This window comes from Danio rerio, chromosome 16, assembly GCF_052040795.2.
Source record: "Danio rerio strain M-AB ecotype USA chromosome 16, GRCz13ab, whole genome shotgun sequence".
In the NCBI taxonomy this organism is placed as follows: domain Eukaryota; kingdom Metazoa; phylum Chordata; class Actinopteri; order Cypriniformes; family Danionidae; genus Danio; species Danio rerio.
Genome location: NC_141036.1, coordinates 60017906 through 60042749, shown reverse-complemented (window position 1 = coordinate 60042749; position 24844 = coordinate 60017906). Strand labels below are relative to the sequence as shown.

The following is a 24844-nucleotide window of genomic DNA, read 5'->3' as shown; positions in this document are numbered from 1 at the left end:
TTATGTTTATACATTATATTATGTTATATATTATAACAGTCACATATTTTTAGATAATATAATTACATCTAGGCGGCACGGTGGCACAGTGGGTAGAGCTGTCACTTCACAGCAAGAGGGTTGCTGGTTTGATCCTTGGCTGGGTCATTTGGTGTTTCTGTGTGGAGTTTGCATGTTCTTCCCATGTTGGCATGGGTTTCCTCTGGGTGCTCCGGTTTCCCCCACAGTCCAAACACATGCGCAATAGGGGAACTGAATTAGCTAAACTGCCCACAGTGTATATGTGTGGGTGTTTCCCAGTAATAGGTTGCAGCTAGAAGGGTATCCGCTGCGTGAAACATATGCTGGATAAGTTGGCGACCCCAGATTAATAAAGAGACTAAGCTGAAGGAAAATTAGTTACATTGAATATAATTACGTTATATATAGATGTGTTTACTATTTACTTAAACATATTCTTAATTTTTTGTTATTTTAACATTATTAACAGCATTGCAGTTGCACAGTAGGTAGTGCTGTCGCCTCACAGGAAGAAGGTCGCTGGTTCGAGTCTCGACCGGATCAGTTGACGTTTCTGTGTGGAGTTTGCATGTTCTCCCTGCATTCGCCTGGGTGCTCCGGTTTCCCCCACAGTCCAAACACATGCGGTACAGGTGAATTGGGTAGGCTAAATTGTCCCTAGTGTATGAGTGTGAATGAGTGTGTGTGGATGTTTTCCAGAGATGTGTTGCGGCTGGAAGGGCATCCGCTGTGTACAAAAACATACTAGATGAGTTGGCGGTTCATTCTGCTGTGGCGACCCCGGATTAATAAAGGGACTAAACCGAAAAGAAATGAATGAATTAATTATTAACATTAATTTAGTTATTATCATTATTTTTATATTATTCAAGATATTTTTATTATAATTTTGGAACCTGTATTTACGTCAATATGTTTGTACACTGCTGTTGTCTAAACTTTTGTTATGTAAATCAAGTTAACTCTTATTCTTCCCATAAAACCACTGAAATAAAAAACATAATAAATATGGATAGATAACTTCAATAAGGACACTATAAAATCTACATAATTCTAACGTAAACAAATAATACAATTAATCACTAACCATGACAGCTTGACATTTACATTTAGTATGTGTATTTAATCAACCCGTGATGTTTTACTTGAAATGTAAACAGTCATAACGACGTAAAACACTATAACAATCCAACACATAAGTGAGAAATTAAAAAATTAAGCGTTTATTTGAAAGTTTTTCTGAGGTAAATTCGACAGATTAACTCAAACACTACTTAAATTATAATTAATATAATTTAATACGTTATTTTAGAGAGCTCTCGCTGATTTTTTATCTCAATAATTCACCGAAAACCCTGAATATTTCATCAAACCGTCAGATTTTTCGCGCGTCAGTTTCACTCTTATCTATAAATTCTGATGAAGCGATCATACCTGAGATGGACTTCCGTTTAAAATCCGCCAACTGTCCCGGAGCGTGAAAACACGGCAGAAAAACACACACGACTGCGGGTTTGGCTGATAAACAGGTTTGAGGAAACCAGCGAAACAACAAACACACACTTTCCCTCAGCCGTTTGACTGAAACAGAGAGAGAAACTGCGAGAGAAGAGGCTGTGTTTCAATACTCACCACGCCCCCTGCGTAGTGCGCGAGTGGGCGGGGCCTGTGGAGTCAGCTGATACTCAAGCGCGCGCTCTATTTAGGGTCCTCAGTATGGTTTGAGACGCAGCCCCGCTCAATGTGACCGTCAACAGGTGAAAAACTACAGACTGACACATTCATGACCTCACAACAACGGGGATATAGGTTAGCTAAATATAACGTTTGTCTAAATATATGTTTATTACACAGCATGAGAAATAAATAAACACGTAGGCATAAGTCACATTTATAGCTGGAAATAAATAGACTCAATAAAAAGGATGGGCTGTTGTAAACCAATGCGGGGTCAACTATGGACAAACCCATCCGTTTGGTTTAGAGTTTATTCTACATTTAACTGAACACTTTAACTTACTATTTACAATAAACCAAGCATTTTTAGAGTGTAATATATATATATATATATATATATATATATATATATATATATATATATATATATATATATATATATATAATTATAATTAGTCTATATATTGAATACATATATTATAATGAGATTTTTTCAATGTTTCTCAAGTGTTTATGTTTTTACTATCATTTAATTTTAAATGAATTCAGTCTTTCAAATGAATTATTATTACTTTTAGGTATTTTTTTTGTTTAATACATCTTTTTTATAACAAGTTTTATATGTTAAACAGTGTATTATATAAAAAAAACATACATTTATTAAAATATTAATGTTTATGGTTATTTCTACAGTGCAGTTTACAAATACTTACTGCCAAATGAGCTGTATTTGGTCCAGATATTACCTGCTCCTTAACGCAGATTTCTAATCAGCCAATCACATGGCAGCAGCTCAACTCATTTAGGCATGTAGACATGGTGAAGCTGATCTGCTGCAGTTCAAAGTGAGCATCAGAATGGGGAAGAAACGGGATTTAAGAGACTTTGATCGTGGCATGGTTGTTGCTGCCAGACGGGCTGCTCTGAGTATTTCAGAAACTGCTGATCTACTGGGATTTTCACGCACAACTATCTCTAGGGTTTACAGAGAATGCTCCGACAAAGAGGAAATATCCAGTGAGCGTCAGTTCTGTGGGCGCAAATGCCTTGTTGATGAGGTCAGAGGAGAATGGCCAGACTGGTTCCAGCTGATAGAAAGGCAACAGTAACTCAAATAAGCACTCGCTACAACCGAGCTCTGCAGAAGAGCATCTCTGAACACACAACACGTCCAACCTTGAGGCGGATGGGCTACAGCAGCAGAAGAGCACACCGGCTGCCGCTCCTGTCAGCTAAGAACAGGAAACTGAGGCTACAATTCACACAGACTCACCAAAACTGGACAATAGAAGATTGGAGAAACGTTGCTGCTCTGATGAGTCTCCCTTTCTGCTGACACATTCAGATGCTCGATTCACAATTTGGCCTCAACAACATGAAAGCATGGATCATCCTGCCTTGTATCAGCGGTTCAGGCTGGGGGTGGTGGTGTAATGGTGTGGGGGAGATTTTCTTTGGGTCCATTAGTACCAATTGAGCATCAACGCCACAGCCTACCTGAGTATTGCTGCTGACCATGTCCATCCCTTTATGAGCACAGTGTCTCCATCTTCTGATGGCTACTTCCAGCAGGATAACGCAGCATGTCATAAAGCTCAATCATCTCAGACTGGTGTCTTGAACATGACGATGAGTTCACTGTACTCAAATGGCCTCCACAGTCACCAGAGCTCAATCCAATAGAGCAGCTTTGGGATGTGGTGGAACGGGAGATTGGCATCATGGATGTGCAGCCGACAAATCTGCAGCAACTGTGTGATGCTATCATGACAATATGGAGCAAAATCTCTGAGGAATATTTCCAGCAGCTTGTTGAATCTGTTCCATGAAGGATTAAGGTGGTTCAGAAGGCAAAAGGGGTCCAACCTGGTACTAGTCAGGTGTACCTAATAAAGTGGCCGGTGAGTTTAAAACAACAAAAAATATGTGTTGTATTATTTGTGTGTGTGTGTATTTGTTAGATCGGTTAGGTATACTTTCCCCAACACTGTTCATTAATTCGTTGTAAAAGTACTTTAAGAATAAAAAAAATAAAGAAAGGAACATTGTAGATGACAAAGCAGTGAGTAAATCAGCTGTAAAATTTAGTTCTGGAAGTGAAATAAACTATAAGCACAAAATAAGCAAACAATAAAAATAAACATATAAATAAACAAACAAACCAACAACAGAACCAAACTAGTAGTTTCAAGAGTTCAGTGTGAGGATCTGATCAGTCATAAATCTACTGACCGTGTGAATGAAGTTCAGTGTCACACACACACACACACACACACACACACACACACACACACACACACACACACACACACACACACACACACACACACACACACAAAAGCAGAGCAGATGGAGGACAGACGAGCAGCGAGCCGCTATTGTGCAGATATAAACAGTGACCTGCAGAGAGCATCAGCTCAGTGTTTCTCTTTAATCTGCTCAATAATGGCTGGTTTTGTCCTGCTGAAGCGCATCTGTTCTGTTCTGAGATCAGTGTTTGTCTTTACAGGTGAAGAATCACAACACAACTGCTGTCAAACTGAGCTCAAACACACTCCTGACTGTCTAACAGAAGCCCCGCCCACACATACACGATTGGCTGAACTGGTTTGGAGCCACACCCACTCATAACTCATATACATAAACTTGTGTTTTCAGGAAAGCTTTTTGTATTTTTTTGTCAAAGATTAAATAAATAAATAAATAAACATATAACTAAAAGTGTGTGTGTGTGTGTGTGTGTGTGTGTAAGTGTATTTGCAACTTTTTTATCGTACAATTGTTTAAACTCACATGCTTTTCCACATTTCTTTTCACCAGAAAAAAATTCAAATTAAACTTTTGCAACTGAAAATTAATTACGTTAATTGTGAATGAGTCTCATGACTTCATATTTCACAGTTTCAAGCTATACCTTATAGAATTATTTAATAATTTATTTATATTTTAATAACTTATTTAAATAATTTAATTCTGGAAAACAATGCAGAAAAAAAGCAAAACTGTTACTGTTTATCTTGCAATAATTACAACTGTGACTTTATATCAGCTGTTTTTTTTAAATAATTTTTTATTATATTGTTATTAATAAAACAAATCCAACAATTTCTAAATAGTTTTTGAGAGTTTACATCTCACTGAGCTGTTCTGAGATCAGAGCTGCACAATTGTACGTTTTTCAAACATTCATTCATTTTCCTTCAGCCTAGTCAAGGGGTCATCAGGGGTTGCCACAGTGGAATGAACCGCCAACTATTCCAGCATGTTTTATGCAGCGGATGCTCTTCCAGCTGAAACCCAGTACTGGGAAACACCCATACACACTCATTCACACTATGGCCTTTTTTAGGAATTCACAGTTGTTAGCAGGTTCGGGATGCTGTCCTGGGAGAGAACCATACCTGCCAACATTCGGATCATAAAATCTGGGAGATTTTTTCCAAGCATGAAGTAAAGAGCGAGAAGCAGGTATGAAGATGGTTGTGTGTTGGGTTAGGTGCGCATGGGGACTGAACCAAACAACTAGCAGGACTGTACCAAAAAGCTGAGGGGGGACAGAACAATATGGGAGATGGGAGGGAGGTGGGTCTGACATATGGGAGACTCCCGGCAAAAACAGGAGTGTTGGCAGGTATGGAGAGAACCCTGAGCTCGGAGATAGATGAGCCCAAAGCTCCCGCCTGGTCAATGAGCATTGAGAGGGATACGAGATCAGGTAGTTCTGGATTAATAAGACGGCTCTATAGGAATAGACCGCACACCGCACCAGTGCATACACACTTAGAGAAGCTCAGAATTAAGTGCTTGTAATGTTATTTTTATTTAATTCACTTGTGTCACAAGTCTTAAGACTGTGGGAGGAAACCGAAGTACCCGGAGAAACCATGAGGAGAACATGCAAACTCCACAGAGAAACGTCAACTGACCCGGGACTTGAACCAGCGACCTTCTTGCTGTAAGGCAGCAGTGCTAGCCACAGAGTTGCCCTGTCACATGATCCTAGAATTGAGGAGGAGCGAGAAAAGACGGATGTTTTATTTTTACAGACGGGGATCTGGTGCAATGCTAGCCCTTTAAATCTTACAGCAAAAGTCGATGACGCAGAGGAGTTTAACTGGTTAAAGGGTATTTAGACTGAGAGGATTCAAGATTAAGCCAAACTGCCATCCGCTATTTATATGTTTAGTTATTAATTTTCCTTTTTTGGGGGGTAAAAGCAGCAGACAGATCAGACTCTCAGACAGTGTAATGACCTGCCAAATCAGAGCGAGACTCATCAGCACATAAACACTCATGCAAAGCACACACTCAGTCTGAAACTTCTGCTTATTTCACTTGCAAACCATCTGGTTTTACTCGTCTGTCCTGATGGTGAAGGCATCGCTGGAAAAACAGCTCTGAATGTGTGCGTGAGCGACAAAAAGAGCAGAAAACCTGCAGGACGCAGTGGTGTTTTAATAAACATTTATTAAAAACAAATTAAATAGATCTATATATTAGAGATTTCTTACAAAACATCCCATTAGATGAGCATTTGATGTGCTATTGTAAATGATTACCAATAGTATTTCTGCACTGGTCAACAAAAAAAGCCTGTGTTATATGATACAGCACACAGATTATGTCCCAAAAATATTTGTAAACAAACAAACAAACAAACATGTAGACGGGATTAAACAATGAGCAGAATGAAAACATCACGTCTCGATTTCTCAAGTTCTGTCTGATTTCTGCTTACCCTGAATCAGAAGAGCACGTATATATGCAGACACCACCGTACTGTATGAAAATAAAATCCTCTGGCTAAAATCATCACGTCAGCACACGCTCAGATGTCGTGAAGTCCACACACCAGGTTTGCAGGCACTGAGATATCTGTGGACCAAACACAACAACAGAGCAGAGATCAGCCGATGGAAGAGGGGAACACTAGTTAGGGTGAGCACAGGTGATATTTGAACTGGACACATCTTGACCAGTATTATTACTATATTTTGATTTGTTTAGCGGATTTCATACTTGCTAAAGTTCATGAAAACTAAACTTAATGGGCTCTATTTTGACGGTCCATGCGCAAAGCGCAGGGCGCAAACGCTTTCAGGGCGTGTCAGAATCCACTTTTGCTAATTTAAGAATGGGAAAATCCGCTTTGTGCCGTGGCGCATGGTCTAAAAGGGTTGAGTTTATTTTCTTAATGAGTTATAGGTGTGTTTTGAGAATAAATCAATCAGACTCTCATCTCCCATTCCCTTTAAGAGCCAGCTGCGTCAAGCCAAGAGCACATTCGCTATTTACAGGACGCAAAGTAAGTCTAAGTGGAAAAAATGAGCATTTCACAAGCAAACAGTTCACAGCTTATTAACAGAAAACAGTTAAACAGAGCATCTACTGCGTGAGAATGAGAGATGATGGATCTACTTTCACTTTCGCTCGTGGATAGGGAAACCTTTACGCACAGACATCAATTAGTCTATAAATAATTAATTGCGTTTGTTAAGCGCAAATATTCGTTTCAAAACTATTTCTAAATTCAGTTCTAATTTCCAGCAAACGAAAAAATGAACAATAATAATGAAGTGTGTTAAAAAACCTGAGTTATATCCTAAAACACATGCTGTGCCCCATATGGTCTAAAACCTGCAGGTGGACAAATCTAAGCTTGTTTTTAATAAAACAAATATAAATATGGATATAATAAATAATACTGCTAATAATAATAACATTATACAAAAGCAAATTGTTATGAATGAACTGAAAAAGCCTCCCGAGATGAAGAAGACATAAAAGCAGTGATTTTTATATTTATGTCGGCTAGAAAATAATATGTTTTGTAATATTTGAATCCTTTATATTTATATCCTATATATATCCTTATTATATCCTATATATATCCTTAATATTTAATTTTTTTCATATGTAAAGATATTTGCCTATTGCTCTCTTGTGTGTATTAAGCAGTGTGTAAGCGAGGCGCAACTCTGCGCTGGAGTTTAGACCGGGTTTGTTTTGGTCTAATGAAAAATCTATTATAGATTCTGAAAATAGCAACGCGCCAGCGGTCCGCCTCAGAACGCCTTCCTTTGTAGACCAGAACGCCTATGGGCGCACAAATAAACGCGAATGCATTTGCTATTTAAACAGAGTAGCGCAACGCTTCAAAACGACACTTGCGCCAAGCTGAAACTAGCAAACAACTATTGCGCCACGCCTTCCGCCACACTGCGCCGGGTGTATGATAGGGCCCTATGTGTTGGAACGTTTTGTATTGATATTGTAATGTCAATTATTATCATTGTAGTTTTATGAATGTTTTACTTTTGTATCATAGCATACCTGTTGGACATTTTTATTTTTACATTTGTAACATTATTTTTAATGATCTGAATGTCTTTTCTGGTTACTTTTGTACTATTAAAACATGTTGCAACTTTGTAACATTATCTGTTACTTTGTATTGTTGTGACATTATTAATTATTAATGTCTTTACTGTTACTTTGTAACATTATCAAAGACATTCACAATGTTACAATAACGCTACAATGTAACAGTACAAACATTCACAGTGTTACAATGCTAAAAAAACACAGTAAAGACATTAATAATGTTACATCAACAATCCAAAGTAACAGTAAATGACTCTACCCTTACTTTTTTTTGTTTGATTTGCATTTACCCCCCGTGTTGGCGAGGGTTTGGGATGAGTCCCTTAAAAAACATCAGATATGATCATCCCTGCCTTCACAGCTGGTACTCCATCAGACACTGAATAAGTAACTGACACACCCAATCACAGGGAACCACACCATCTCCTCACAACGACTGAAACTGATCCTCCATGTGCTTTCACTCATCCTGCAATTATAAGGGCATTTCTAAAGAAACACTCCCCCAAAAACTCCAGCATCATTATTTACTCATGCAAACCTGCCTGACTTTACACTGTCCAGCATAATAGCAGGGCTGGGTTTGACTCATGCTGTTATTTGTTAACGTGTTATGGAGATAAAAACAACACAAAACTTTGGACACAATCAAAGAATGAACAGAATGAACACTAAGGGCTTTATTTTAAGGATCTAGGCCAGGGGTAGGGAACCCGTGGCTCTTTGACCAGAAATATGTGACTCTCCAGCTGTCTGATGACTGTTTTATTGTATATTTTTACAGCAAAATTAATAAGTATAAAAGGACATTTCAACCAATGCACGTGTGTGCAGCACTGTGGATTAACTTGAATCGCGACACCAATCAAGGGCATGCAACTTACATATCTATGGTAACCTTGCACACGTAAATTTAAACAACATTCATGAGTGTTGATGGGGAAATGACAAATATTCTATTATTTATCCTGTCTTATTACATGGACTTGCTTAACATGTGATGCTTCATATATATCCCCAATGGCTTTTATCTGAAATGGCTCTTTGCTGGAAAAAAAGGTTCCTGACCGCTGATCTAGGCGCAAAGTCTAAAGCTCATGGCGCAAAAGCATTAAGGGCGTGTCTGAATCTTTCTTTGCTATTTTAAGGACAGAAAAATACGCTCATGGTCTAACAGGGTTGTGCTGATTCTCTTAATGAGTTCTGGGTGTGTTTTGAGCATCACCTGCATTAAGCCAATCAGAGTCTCGTCTCCCATTCCCTTTAAGAGCCAGTTGCGTCACACCATGGTGCATTTGCTATTCACATGGTGACTTTGTGAGTAGAAGAACTGAACGCTTCACCAGCGAGAACACAGTTAAACAGAGCATCTGCAGCACGAGGATAAAGAACGAGCCTCCTCCATTCAGCCTTTACTTTTACTTTATCTTTGTCTCCTTCGTGGATAAGAAAACTGTGTTGTACGCACAGACAATCATTAGCCGACATGTTTAATTTCCTTTAAGCGCAAAGATTTGTTTTAAAACTATTTCTAAATTCAGTTCTAATCTCCAGCATAGGAATAAATAATAATAATGAAGTGTGGTCAGAAAACTGAGTTATATGCAAACACACGTCCTGACTTTTCCCCATATTGTCCAAAACCTGACAGATGGACTTGGGATGTCTGAATATCCCGTTTAACAACTATAGTGAGATGCGATCCAGCGGTACATCCTTGATAAACTGTACGAAGTACACAGCTCTCTGGAGCTCAGAGGAGCGCATGACAGTGTGTGGCTGTGTCTGTGTGGTCAAGTGATGTGCGTTTTCAGCGGACGGAGGGCTGATCAGAAATGCTAGGTAAAACACGGTGTGGATGTGGATCATTTTCTTTCTAAAATGCCATTTTAACACTGCTCTATTTTGACGGTCCATGCGCAAAACCCAGGGCGCAAACACTTTCAGGGCGTGTCAGAATCCACTTTTGCCATTTTAAGGACCGAAAAATCCACTTTGCGCCGTGGCGCATGGTCTAAAAGGGTTGAGCTTATTCTCTTAATGAGTTATAGGTGTGTTTTGAGAATAAACCAATCAGAGTCTCATCTCCCATTCCCTTTAAGAGCCAGTTGTGTCGCGCCATAATCGCATTTGCAATTTACATGACGCAAATGATCTACTTTCACTTTCACTCGTGTGGATAGGGAAACCTTTACGAACAGACATCAATTAGCCTGTAAATAATTAATTGCATTTGTTAAGCGCAAAGATTTGTTTCAAAACTATTTCTAAATTCAGTTCTAATTTCCAGCAAACGAATAAATGAACAATAATAATGAAGTGTGCTCAAACACCTGAGTTACATCCTAAAACACATGCTGTGCCCCATATGGTCTAAAACCTGACAGGTGGACAAATCTAAGCTTGTTTTTATTAAAACAAATATAAATAAGGATATAATAAATAATACTGCTAATAATAATAACATTATACAAAAGCAAATTGTTATGAATGAACTGAAAAAGCCTCCCGAGATGAAGAAGACATAAAAGCAGTGATTTTTCATATTTATGTCGGCTAGAAAATAATATGTTTTGTAATATTTTAATCCTTTATATTTATATCCTATATCTATCCTTATTATATCCTATATATATCCTTAATATTTTATTTTTTTCATATGTAAAGATATTTGCGTATTGCTCTGCATCTTATGTGTATTAAGCAGTGTGTAAGCGAGGCGCAACTCTGCGCTGGAGTTTAGACCGGGTTTGTTTTGGTCTAATGAAAAATCTATTATAGATTCTGAAAATAGCAACGCGCCAGCAGTGCGCCTCAGAACGCCTTCCTTTGTAGACCAGAACGCCTATGGGCGCACAAATGAGCGCAAATGCATTTGCTATTTAAAGAGCGTAGCGCATAACCTCAAAACGACTCTTGCGCCAAGCTGAAACTAGCAAACAACTATTGCGTCGTGCCTTGCGCCGGGTGCATGAGAGGGCCCTAAGACATATGAGTGTAAACAGTGCCTAAGTGTGTATACTTTTGAATAAGGAAAAGTGTAACTGTCAAAATGGCGAATGAAGCCCCGCCTTCTAGTACAGGAGCCAACCAGCGATCGCTATAGAATGACAATTCTCCGGAAAAAGGGCTGGGATCAGCCTTGAGTTTCAGCAGATTTTGTGTGACACAAACATTAAAAAATGTCTAAGAATAGACAGTTGTTGTTTAATTTTATTAGTTATTCGTAATATGAAATGTAATTGTAAGTTTGGCAAGTAGTTTTAGAGAATTTGATGTTTCCCCATTCAAACAGAATGCCTAAGCATACTGCCCGAGGCATTTTAAAGATATGAAATTACTTCAGAGTGAAATGACTTTCCTTTAAGGGACTTTGGTAATGTTGATTGCCATTGTTTACATCTGAATCATCATTGTAACATTAGGAATGTCTTTACTGTTACTTTTGTCACATTATTGTAGACTTATGCATTTCTTTACAGCTACATTTGTAGCATTACTGTACATTATCAATGTCTATATTGTTACTTATGTAACTTTACAAACTTGTTTGCCAATTTTTAACATTATTAATGTCTTTACAGTTACATTTGTAACATCATTGTAACATTACAAATGTCTTTACTGTTACTTTTACAACATTTCACACATATTTGTCACTTATAACATTGTGGATGTCTTTAGAGTCACTTTTGATCGGTTTAATGTTCCTGATAAACAAAAGCATGACTATTTATTTATTGTTTTAATATTTAATTACACCAGGCATATAGATTATAATGCATCACATCTTTCACAGAAATATGAACTGTATTAAACACTGATAACAATGAGAAATGTGTCATGATCATCAAATCATCATTATATACTGATTTCAGGAGGATTACGTGACACTGAAGACTAATAATGCTTCAAATTCAGATTTACATCACAGAAATAAAGCAGTTGACTATATATTCATATAAAATACATCTATTTATAACAGTAATAATAGGTCACAGTTTTTGATCAGATAAACAGCCTGAATGTACTGTATGTATCAGCACATGCAGCAGAAATAAACAATACTCTACCTATTTTCTTTGGTTTGGGGAGATTGAGATTGTCCATAATTTTCACAAACTCCTCCACAGTTTTGGTCAGACGTGGATTAAACTTCTTTTCCTCGTCGACGGTGGACACGGTCTGCCCTTCACATCACAAGAAACAATGCACATATTATTTTCTATAATGCACAAAAACAGCTGTCAGTGATCAGAGTTAGTAGTAAAACGTGGTAAACTAGTCTTCTCTCGTACCCTTGTAGTCGTGTGCAGGGTAAATGAAACAGTGTCCCGGCAGAGAGAAAATCTTCTGATGAACAGACTCATACAGTCTGTGAGGAGAACCTGATTGAAGACATGCAAACAGCTTTACTGTGCTGCCATCATGTGGATGCCTGAGGTACTACAAAAACTCATGGAAAATTAACACTAGGAAAAAAACACAAATAGAGCTGCACCAAACGGGAAAATACAACTTTATATCACGTTGCAACTAACTAACTATCTAACTAACTAAAAAAAAAAAATAAGAATAGAATAAAAGAAAAGAATAGTTTTCATGAAATGATAAATAAAAGAATAATATATAACTTGGCATAATGTATAAATAAAAAAAAATAAATAAATAAATAAATAAATAAATAAATAATTTATTTAAAATATATTAATTAAAACTACGATAAAAAAACACATTGTGGGACTGTAAATAAAAATAACTAATAAATAAATGAAATGTGCATTAGTATTATACGAGTGTGCTTGTGACCTTGCTGAAAGTCTGTTCGTCCACAGCCACGGATCAGCAGCGCGTCTCCAGTAAACGCCATTCTCTGATCGCCAGTGACGTACGTTACGCATCCGTCTGTGTGTCCTGGAGTCTCTCGAACCATCAGACACTGAAAAACACACAAAGGTCTGATCACTTCCACATGGGGCTGCATGATACAGCAAAAATGACCAGCTAAACTTCTCTGACCACATTTCTAGAACTGCTCGATCTTGCAGATTCGCACTCTACAACATCAGTAAGGTCCGACCTTTGCTATCTGAACATGCAGCTCAACTCCTTGTTCAAGCTCTTGTTCTCTCCAGACTGGACTATTGTAACTCTCTACTAGCCGGGCTCCCAGCTAACTCTATCAAGCCTCTTCAGCTGCTTCAGAACGCAGCAGCACGAGTGGTCTTTAATGAACCTAAAAGAGCACATGTCACTCCGCTGCTCATCCGTTTGCACTGGCTGCCAGTTGCTGCTCGCATCAAATTCAAAGCTCTGATGTTTGCCTACAAAGTGACTTCTGGCTTTGCTCCTTCTCATCTGCTCTCACTTCTGCAGATCTATGTGCCCTCCAGAAACTTGCGTTCTGTGAATGAACGTCGCCTCGTGGTTCCATCTCAAAGGGGGAAGAAATCAACTTCCCGAACTCTCGCGCTCAATCTGCCCAGTTGGTGGAACGAACTCCCTAACTGCATCAGAACGGCAGAGTCACTCGCTGTCTTCAAGAAACCACTAAAAACTCAACTATTTAGTCTCCACTTCCCTTACCAATCTGCAATTGCCTCTCTGGCTCCACCGCTAACTGTACTACAAAAAAAAATAAAAAATTTACTAATGTTTTGCTTCTTACACTTTCTTTACAGTATAGTTGTGTAAATTGCTTCCTTGTCCTCATTTGTAAGTCGCTTTGTAAAAAAGTGTCTGCTAAATGACTAAATGTAAATGTAAAAAAATGACATTGCAAAATTTAGTTTTTCTGCGATTTGAATATAATTTCACAAAATGCCATGGAAAGAATTCAACATTTTACATCGACTGGGATGATTTTGTTTTACTGGAATGCATCAAAAATGTAAAAAAAATTATAAAAAATACAAAAAAAGTATTTTTTATACACACAAAATAAAATAAACTATCAATAAAACAAAGATAAAAATGTAATAAACTCAGCTTTATGGTTTTGGGTGGAGTCTAAAGCAGGTCGCACACCAGAAGCGCCGCGACACGGCGCGTACATGACAGTTTAAAGTATCACACACCAGACGCGCACATTCGAATGATATTTAACATGAAACTAATCAGATGGCGCTCTGTGGCGCGGCTGAAAAATGAACTGCGTCCTGAGCCGTTGCCGGGCGCCGCCGACTTGCGGCGCCGGTGTGTGTATCTTGATAGAAACCTATGTTTAGAATTCTAAAATACATGGCGCTGCGTGGTGCTGCGCGCCGCCGAGCGGCGCTTCTGGTGTGCGACCTGCTTAACAGGAACTGAGGTAGAGAAATTCAATAATCAAACTATAAAAATAGCACAGTCATTCACTTCATTCATTCATTCATTTTATGCAGCGGATGCCCTTCCAGCTGCAACCCATCTCTGGGAAACTACCCCCCATACTCTCTAATACACTACGGACAATCCGGGGGAAACCGGAGCACCCGGAGGAAACCCACACGAAGGCAGGGAGAACATGCAAACTCCACACAGAAACTTTAACTGAGCTAAGGCTCGACCCATCGACCTTCTTGCTGTGAGGCGACAGCACTACCCACTGCGCTACTGCTTCGCCGTAGTCTTCATTGTTTAACTAATTGAACACAATTAATCTTTGTTTAAGGGGCAAACTTTATCATTTCTTGTCCAAATGGGTTAATTAATTTGAAATTGCTTGGCATCCTTAGATGTGACCATTGCAGATCTGCATATTGCGATATCAATGCTAAAACTATATACGGTGCAGCTCTACTTCAGCACTTTATCCTCATTATCAGCTGTTCAGATCCATCAATACACTCAATAACAGCATGGTAAAACTGCAGCCTTTGTGTTTATCTCACTTCATCACTGCACAAAATTAAATACATCAACTATTGCTCATAACTGAACCACCTGGCCGTGACCTTGCTTTTGAACTAGTGTGAATTTTACTGTTTATTAATGATTAAACATCTGCTATTGAATATACGAGATGATTATAAATGACATACATTTAAAAGCAGGACATAAATATTAGCCAGCATTCACTAGTGTGCATTTATATCATGGCTTTGATCACTTGAAGAAGTATTCAAACATTTATTTTCATATAAACAGGATGACTGTATTAAAAATGCATTGCACTGACAGCAAACAGCACGCTTTATTCCTTTATTTATATTTCAAATGTAATTATTAAATGATTATATTCATTCTTTCTTCAGCTTAGTCACTTTATTTATCAGGGGTCGCCACAGTGGAATGAACCGAGAACTATACCAGCATGTTTTACACAGTGGATGCCCTTCCAGCTGCAACCCAGCACTGGGAAACATCCATACACACTCATTTCACACTATGCTAATGAGATGGACACTAGTGGGCGGGGCTTTCCCCCTCTGATGACACGTAGAAAGGGAGAATGTCAATCACAGTGTTTCACTCATCAAGTCTGATTAGAACAAACACAATTCCCTCATGATGAGCACCAGAGGCTAGAGATATTCACACACTGCTGACACACACATAACTTCACATAAAAGTGATTTTTGCAAATTAACTCCCCTTTAATGTACACCTATCATAGAGCGTCTATAAATGTGTGTGTGTTCTCATACGTGTTTGCCGAATGTGATGCTGTCCCCGTCTGACAGCTGAATGTCAGCTGCAGCGCCGCTGTGTTTGGAGATCCCGCTCTTCAGCCCAAATACTTTCTTCTTCAGCAGACCAGTGCCCGTGATGTGATCCGCATGGCAGTGTGTGTTCACTACGCACAAACGCACACAGAAACACACACAAAAGCACATGTATGAAATAAGTAAAGCATGAGCTGTCCCTTTAACATGCACAAATGAATCGTTCACCTTAAGAATAACAATGTGTGCTAGCAAAACAAACATTGCAGATATTCAATGCAGACTTCAAAATGAGAAAATATGTACATTAATTTGAAATTTTATAATAATAAACATTGATTTCAAAGAGACGGCAGCAATAAACCTTTGTAAATTATTATTATTATTATTGTTATGTGTTTACGTGAGAATCGTCATCACTATTTTAAGTCAGCTCATGCAGCTCTATCTGAACATTAGGGATGCCACGGTTCTCAATATAATATTGAACTGTACGGTACGACCTCCACTGTTCAATATGCGCTTGTGAATTGCGTTTTTCTCGTTTTTTTGTTTAAATAATTTATGTGTGTTTTATATCTCCCCGAATTGACTGTGTGTGCCTGTAAATCCATGAGCTGAGATGAGGAAACTCCTCCCCGCGAGTAAATATCCAATCACTGTGCTCTAAAGTTAGGGGGCGCTTGACCATCATCATTCCACACTTTAACATGGCGAGCGGCGGTGAAGTGAGGCTGAGGCAACAGTACAAGGAAGCGCCGGCATCTTTCAAATCTGCAGAGTGAGGACATTTCGGTTTTGCAGGTTAGTATAAAGCCAATAAAAGAAAAAACTGTGAACAAAACATAACTGTGTGCAGCATTGATTTACACGTATAACCATGACTGCACATCTGCAGCACCATCACCCAGCAATATCACTGTCTGAAGCAGGAGAGCAGAGAAGCGAATAAAGTCCTCCAAACAGCACCAATCCCTCACTGAATCCTTCAAGCACACAAACCCAACTGGCTCCGAGAGACACATAAAATAAGAAAGGCAGTGCGGGTGATTATTGCTGAAGATTTGCAGCCGTTTTGGGTGATTGGAGATGTGGGCTTCTGTCATCTTATAAAAGCACTCGATCCGCGTTACAGACTACAGTCTCGCATGTTTCCAGCACCGAGATAATGAAAATGGTTTATTTATGTTTACTGAAGGACAAATATGTTTATCTGTAATGCCCAATTTATCTTTATTAACTCCACATGTGTGTTTATTCTCAAAGTGCAGGAGTTCATGTGTTCCCCAGTTTGTACATGGGCTACAGCAGCTGTGAGATTTCAGTGCTCATTTATTATACAATACTCTAGGCACTAGTGCACTTTTCTTGACTTTTAAGTAAAAACAAAATGAGTATTGCAATAAATCCTTTTTATTTTTTCTCCTTAACCTCTCACTGTTCCTATTGCCTATAGAATAACAAAAAAACACACGTGTCAAGCCATGAAAACTGAACCGAAATCCGTGTTAAAAAACCAAGGTATGTATTGAACCGTGGGCTAACTGTATTGTTGCATCCCTATTGAATACACACACACATATATATATATATATATATTTTTTTTTTTCCAACACATTTCTAAACATAACAGTTTTAATAACTCATCTCTAATAACTGATTTATTTTCTCTTTGTCATGATGACAATAAATAATATTTTACTAGATATTTTTCAAGACACTTCTATACAGCTTAAAGTGACATTTAAAGACTTAGGGTAATTAAAGACTAGGGTAATTAGGTTAACTAGGCATGTTATAATGATGGTTTGTTCTGTAGGTTATCAAGAAAAAAAATTAGTTTAAAGGGGCCAATAATATTGTCCCTAAAATGGTGTTTAAAAAATTAAAAACTGCTTTTATTCTCGCCGAAATAAAACAAATAAGACTTTCTCCAGAAGAACAAATATTATCAGACACACTGTGAACATTTCCTGAATCTGTTCAACATCATTTGGAAAATATTTTAAAAAGAAGAAAGAAATTAAAAGGGGGCTGATAATTCTGACTTCAACTGTATATAGTATTTACATGCTACGGTGAGATTGAGTCCGAGCTGTTGTATGAGCTGCAGGTCTCGGTCCACCGTCTCCAGCACCGGGTCGATCAGCACGGCCTCTCTGGTGTCTGGGTCTGCCAGCAGATAGGTGTACGTGCAGCTCTCAGACTCAAACAACTGCAGAAACACAACAACACCAGACCAGAGTCAGCGTGAGTCAGCTGAATGAAGGAGTACACCAGCATACCTCACATACCAACATACATCTGCAGACACACACACGTTTAAGGACACTTGATCCGGCTCAAACCATACAGTACACACAACAGCATGAATGAATGAAGCGTGTCCCATGCTGGAAAAGTTGCTAGACTAGAGTCCACAATTCTCCTGTGTTCTGATCTGTTGTACCTGGTCAACTATAATCCTGACTAAGTGTCTTTATAGCTGAATCCTGTGGTGTTTTGTTGATATTCAGTGTCTGTGTGACTCATATGAAGTAGCAGCATATCAAGATATATGGCAAATCTGCTATTTTAGCAAAACTAGTGGACTACAATGAGTGTGTATCTGCCTTTATAAACCCTGTGCAAAGATCACAGTATATCAGATTCCTCCAATAAAACTGAACTCTCCACCCTTACTGAAATAACCAGAGTTTTATTATAGTATAACTCTACTCGTAAGCCATGCATGGTGCATCGATTACCATTTGTGTACCAACAATTTTACTACAAATACCATGGTTAAACTATGGGTATTGCTGCAAAACCATGGTGAAATATATACTATAGTAATTGATAGTAAATGTTGTAGTGTTCCTGAACCATATTAAAGTACTTGAATTTAGCTTTAGTAATTGCTATGTGAACACAATATTTATAGTAATATAAATGAATAAATACTGCAGTTTTCTGTAACAATGCAGAATTTAAAACCACGGTTTACTGTAGTAAATAAACTATATTGTATGAGTTCACTATCGTAAATCATTCATTAGGCTTTAGGTTTACTCATAATCAACCCTTACTATAATTAAACATAGTTTCACTACAAATAATACAACAAAAAGGTAATTATGTGTGTGTTTGAATGTAAAAGTTTGTTTCTGAATTCTGAAAACTGATAAAACCAAACAGGGTTTAAATCATAATGCATTCATTTTCTTGTCGCTTAGTTCCTTTATTAATCCAGGGTCGCCACAGCAGAATGAACCGCCAACTTATCCAGCATATTTTTACGCAGCGGATGCCCTTCCAGCCGCAACCCATCTCTGGGAAACATTCACACACACACTCATACACTACGAACAATTTAGCCTACCCAATTCACCTGTACCGCATGTGTTTGGACTGTGGGGGAAACCGGAGCACCTGGAGGAAACCCACGCAAACGCAGGGAGAACATGCAAACTCCACACAGAAACACCACCTAAGCCGAGGATCGAACCAGCGACCTTCTTGCTGTGAGGCGACAGCACTACCTACTGCACCACTGCTTCGCTCTTAGTATTTTTATAGTAAATTCTATCTTGTTTTTATTATACTATAGTAAAGTATGTTATATTTAATTTCTCTTCATTTTCACCTTATTAAATCAAAATGAAGAGGTTTTCCTTAAAACAAGCAAAATTATCTGTAACTGGAATGAAAATGATTTACTTGAAATGTAAATATTGGTACTAGAAACAAGACAACAGTTCTAAAATTCCTTATCATTGCTATTTTTTGCACAAATTTTATAACACTGAATCTTTAAAAATTATCATTTTTTGTGTCCAAATGTTTTAAATTCTCTTAAAATACAGTTAGAGGTCTTAAAAAATGACATGTTCTGTAGCTCCTGGTCAACTATATTTCAGACTCAACATTGCATTTCTTGTGATGTGACTGTTGCAGATGCACACATGCTGAAACCATATACAGGGTGGGCCATTTATATGGATACACCTTAATAAAATGGAAAAGGTTTTTGATATTAACGTCCTGTTTGTGGCAGATTAGTATATGTGAGGGGGCTTGTAAATAACTCATGAAAGAATACAGTTACGTTAAAACCAAGCACAGCATTGTTTCTTCTACTGAAATTCCCAATATGTTCATTAAGGAGTCTCCAAATGGCCCTAGTATCAATGTATGTAATCTTAAATATAAAGGTTATTAGTTACCATAACTTTATTAGTTTCCTAGAGATGGGTTGCAGCTGGAAGGGCATCCGCTGCTTAAAAATGTGCTGGATAAGTTGGTGGTTCATTCTGCTGTGGCGACCCCGGATTAATAAAAGGACTAAGACGACAAGAAAATGAATGAATAAATGAATAGCTTTATTAGTTACTAATAACTTATTAACTAGTAACTAGTATTTGGACAATTCCCGCGTTATGGATGTGACGTTTACAGTAAAAACTCAAAACATAGGGCCCTATCATACACCTGGCGCACTGTGGGCAAGGCGCGGCGCAAATGTTATTTGCTAGTTTCAGCTTGACGCAAGTGTCGTTTTGCACCACGCTGTTTAAATAGCAAATGCATTAGCGCTCATATGTGCGTCCATAGGCGTTCTGGACTACAAAGAAAGGTGTTCTGAGGCGGACTGCTGGCGCGTTGCTATTTTGAGAAACTATAATAGATTTTTCATTAGACCAAAACAAACCCGGTCTAAACTCCAGCGCAGAGCTGCACCTCGCTTACACACTGATTAATACACACAAGAGAGCAATAGGCAAATATCTTTACATATGAAAAAAATAAAATATTAAGGATATATATATAGTATATAATAAGGATATATATAGGATATAAATATAAAGGATTAAAATATTACAAAACATCTTATTTTCTAGCCTACATAAATGTAAAAACCACTGCTTTTATGTCTTCTTCATCTCGGGAGGCTTTTTCAGTTCATTCATGACAATTTGCTTTTGTATAATGTTATTATTATTAGCAGTATTATTTATTATATCCATATTTATATTTGTTTTATTAAAAACAAGCTTAGATTTGTCCACCTGCAGGTTTTAGACCATATGGGGCACAGCATGTGTTTTAGGATATAACCCAGGTTTTTGAGCACACTTCATTATTATTGTTCATTTTTTCGTTTGCTGGAAATTAGAACTTAATTTAGAAACAAATCTTTGCGCTTAACAAACGCAATTAATTATTTACAGGCTAATTGATGTCTGTGCGTAAAGGTTTCCCTATCCACAAGAGTGAAAGTGAAAGTAGATCATTTATCTCTCATTCTTGCGCGGTAGATGCTCTGTTTAACTGTTTTCTGTTAAAAAAAGCAGTTAACTGTTTGCTTGTGAAATGTTTTTCCACTTACACTTACTTTACATCATAAAAATAGCAAATGCGATTATGCCGCGACACAGCTGGCTCTTAAAGGGAATGGGAGATGAGACTCTGATTGGTTTATTCTCAAAACACACCTATAACTCATTAAGAGAATTAGCTCAACCCTGTTAGACCATGCGCCACGGCGCAAAGCGGATTTTTCAGTCCTTAAAATAGCAAAAGTGGATTCTGACACGCCCTGAAAACGTTTGCGCCCTGCGTTTTGCACATGGACTGTCAAAATTGAGCCCATAAAGTCACATAGAAAGTCTATGTAAACGTTATATTGAAACATCTGATTATATTTTCCAGAACAACTGACCAGAGTTATGGGATCAGAAAAATACCAATCTGTAAACATGCGTTATGGATGTGACCAAAAAAGTATGCGAGTTTACAGAATACAACATACTTTGTAGAAATTTAGTGAATTAAACTGCACAATCCAAAAGAAATAATGCTAATCAAAAGGATAAAAGTCGACTCGCTATAGAACAAACATGATTGTTTTGATGTTATAATTTTTTTGCATTTATGAGGTAAAAGCCTTGTTATGGATGTGACATCTTTTCTGTTGTGGTTGTGACCGGTGTGAAATTGTCATTCGTGTGATTTTGGTAAATTAAATAAAAAAATTTAAAAACACTGACAGGTAGATTTTTGAGTATTTCTAAAGTACTGTAAATTACTTGCTTACACAAAAAACGTAGAAACGGTTTACGTATTTCGGTGAAAATGTTTTTCATGGCAAGGTTGACATTTGCATGGAATTGTTCATATGTAAGCATTATATTGAAACATGTTTATATTTTTTTTTCAAATTGTTACAAGCCAGAGTTATGGGATCAGAAAAATATTAATCTGTAAACATATTTCAGATTTAAAAATAAAGAAAATAAACATGCGTTACGGATGTGACTAAAAAGTTAGCAAGTTTACAGTATGCAACATACTTTGTAGAAATTCTGTGAATTAAACTGCACAAACCAAAATAAACACTGCTCATTAACAGGATCAGAGTTGGCTATAGAACAAACATGATTGAGTTTATTTAATTCAACATTTTTGCATTTGAAGAGAAAGCTCTGTTATGAATGTGACAGATGTGAAAATGACCACTTGTGTGACATAGAGGTAAAGTTGCTTTTATATTCGCACATTCAGTCTTTCTCATTAATAATGTAATTTCAGAAAAGTATTAACTGGAAATTCTAAATAGTAAAAGCAAAAGTCATATTAGCAGCCAACAACCATCAAAGTACAGCATTGTTCACAGTCAATCAAATAGTGCTATTGTTGTTTTGAAGTCATACTTACATGTGATTTCAGTCCGAATATTCAAAGTACCATGGTAAACAATGCATGGAGCTGTCCCCGAAGAATGTGCGAATATAAAACCAACTTGTGTGACTTTGGTAAATTAAATATAATTGTTTGAAAACACTGACAGGGATATTTTTGAGTATTTTACAGCACTGTTCAATACAAAGCACAAACAACTTAGAAAGGGTTTAGCTGTTTTGGTGAAAACTTGTTTGTTTGTTTTTTTTTTCAATGCAAGATTGACATTTGCATGGAATTGCTCATTTACTATAAACGACTTATGTTTTTTTATTGGGAAGATTTCTGAACATTTTTAAATACTGTGCGAATATAAAACCAACTTTACCTAAATGTGAGCGTGTGGTGCAGCAGGACTGACCTGTCTGAATAGCGGGGCTGCGGGTTCCATCAGGCCGCTGTAGAGTCTCACTGAGGCGGCGTAGCGGAGGCTGAGCCCGGGCGGGATGGTGGCTCTGGAGCTCCACAAGCGGAGGGCGGAACTCACCGCCGGCTTGAGTCTGTTCAACAGAGCTGAACTCATGTTATTCCGCCGATTATTCTGACCTATAAACCGGTCCGGTGAGTCTCTGATTAGATCTGAATCTGAATGATCAGTCTGGAGCTTCTAACGTTAACGTTAGTTACTTTCACCAAGAGACACGCCTCCTTCCGCGGTCAAACACTGTACAACGCCTCAGACGCACACGAGTACTGCATACAGTGTAATTATGAAGTACAGATAATAACTGTATTGAAACGCCCTCAGTCAGACTGTTATGTACTTCGAAAGAGCGTAAACGGTGAACTTTGACGTGTCCGCGCATGCGCAGTGAGATTCGCGCGTGAACGTGGAAGTTAAAAAAACGTAAACAAAAGACAGATCATGTTCACGATCTAAAATTTGACAGCAGGAGCTCACACTATGTAAAATGAAATCAACATTTTTATCATTGGCAACAATTTATAAAGCGTTTTTTTCCCTCAGAACTGTGACTTTATAACTCGTAACTTTATTTGTGACTATTTCTCAAAATTATGAGTTATATCATGCAATTCTGACTTTATAACTCACAATATAAAATTTACAATTCACAATTCCGACAAAAAGGAAGAATTTGGCTTTAAAACTATTAAATATTGCAATAACCTTAATTATTATAATTTTAAACTGGTATTTGTGATTTTATTTGTCAGAATTCTCAGTTTACATCATGCAATTCTGACTTTATTACTCGTAATATTAAATTTACATTACACAATTCTGACTAAAAGAGTCAGAATTTGGCTTTAAACTATTAATTGGTGAAATAACATTTTTTTTTTTTTTTTTAAACTGGTATTTGTGACTTTATTTCTCAGAATTCTAAGTTGCAAGTCTGACTTTATAACTCACAATATTAAATTTACATCTCACAATTCCGACAAAAAAGGCAGAATTTGGCTTTAAAACTATTAAATATTGCAATAACCTTTATTATCATAATTTTTTGAACTGGTAATTGTGATTTTATTTGTCAGAATTCTCAGTTTACATCATGTAATTCTGACTTCATAACTCATATCAAATTTACATTTCACAAATCTGACTAAAAAAGGCAGAATTTGGCTTTAAACTATCAAATAGTGCAATAACATTTATTATAATTTTTTAACTGGTTCTTGTGACTTTATTTATCAGAATTCTGAGTTCATATCATACAATTCTGACTTTATAACTCACAATATTAAATTTACATTTCACAAATCCGACAAAAAAAAGCAGAATTTGGATTTAAACTATCAAATAATGCAATAACCTTATTTAACTCGTAATTGTGATTTTATTTCTCAGAATTCTGAGTTTATATCATGCAAGTCTCACTTTATAACTCACAATATTAAGTTTACATCTCACAATTCGGAGAAAAAATTCAGAATTTTGATATAAAAAGTGTACATTTGATTTTGTTTTTTAGTCAATAGAGGAAACTGGCTTCCATTATTCAGATAAATATTCAGTATCTCACATATAAGTATTTGGTTTTGAAACCCAACAATGCATAGTCAGATTAATGATTTAACTCACCTATGAAGTGGTTTGTAAAGCAGAAAAGGCTCTGTCTGAAAAGCGTCTCACTGCAGATGAAACTCAAAAACACTGAAGAGCCTCTGAGGGGCAATTACACCACAAAACATGACACTCCCTGACTGTGGGTTACCTGACAACAACAGCACACATTCATTAATATTCATGAGCTGCCATTTTCATATTAGGAAGAGGAAGAGATTAGAAAATGAGATGTTTAAAGGGCAAGTTCATAGACGAGTTGCAGGTCCAGTTTTCCCAGTTGAGGAATGTTTTTATATTTTGCATCATCATGAAGACACTGAACTGTCAGAGTGATTCAGCTGAACTCGCTCCGCAGTCAGTATTG

At 37.4% G+C, this 24844-nt stretch overlaps 3 protein-coding genes across 7 annotated transcripts in view; all 3 read right to left on the bottom strand.

Moving 5' to 3' along the window:
- Nucleotides 1-1611, bottom strand: part of phldb3 (pleckstrin homology-like domain, family B, member 3) — a 39286-nt gene extending 37675 nt beyond the window's left edge. For all 3 annotated transcript variants that reach the window (XR_015512120.1, XM_087288108.1, XM_087288109.1), the window contains exon 1: nt 1456-1611. The gene's annotated coding sequence lies outside the window, so the exon portion shown is untranslated. The remainder of the gene's footprint in view (nt 1-1455) is intronic.
- The window catches only part of psg4 (pregnancy specific beta-1-glycoprotein 4), a 153784-nt gene that overhangs the window by 4137 nt on the left and 124803 nt on the right, over nt 1-24844 (bottom strand). The gene's annotated exons all lie outside the window — the stretch shown is intronic.
- ethe1 (ETHE1 persulfide dioxygenase) lies at nt 6146-24569 on the bottom strand. 2 transcript variants are annotated; one of them, XM_087285529.1, is made up of 8 exons: nt 24496-24569; nt 22810-22948; nt 17799-17943; nt 15711-15859; nt 12892-13021; nt 12381-12470; nt 12156-12272; nt 6146-6573 (listed from the first exon to the last, which is right to left on the bottom strand). In XM_087285529.1, exons 2-8 carry the CDS (start codon nt 22837-22839, stop codon nt 6527-6529), a joined length of 708 nt encoding a protein of 235 aa, XP_087141655.1. In that variant the 5' UTR covers nt 22840-22948; nt 24496-24569; the 3' UTR covers nt 6146-6526.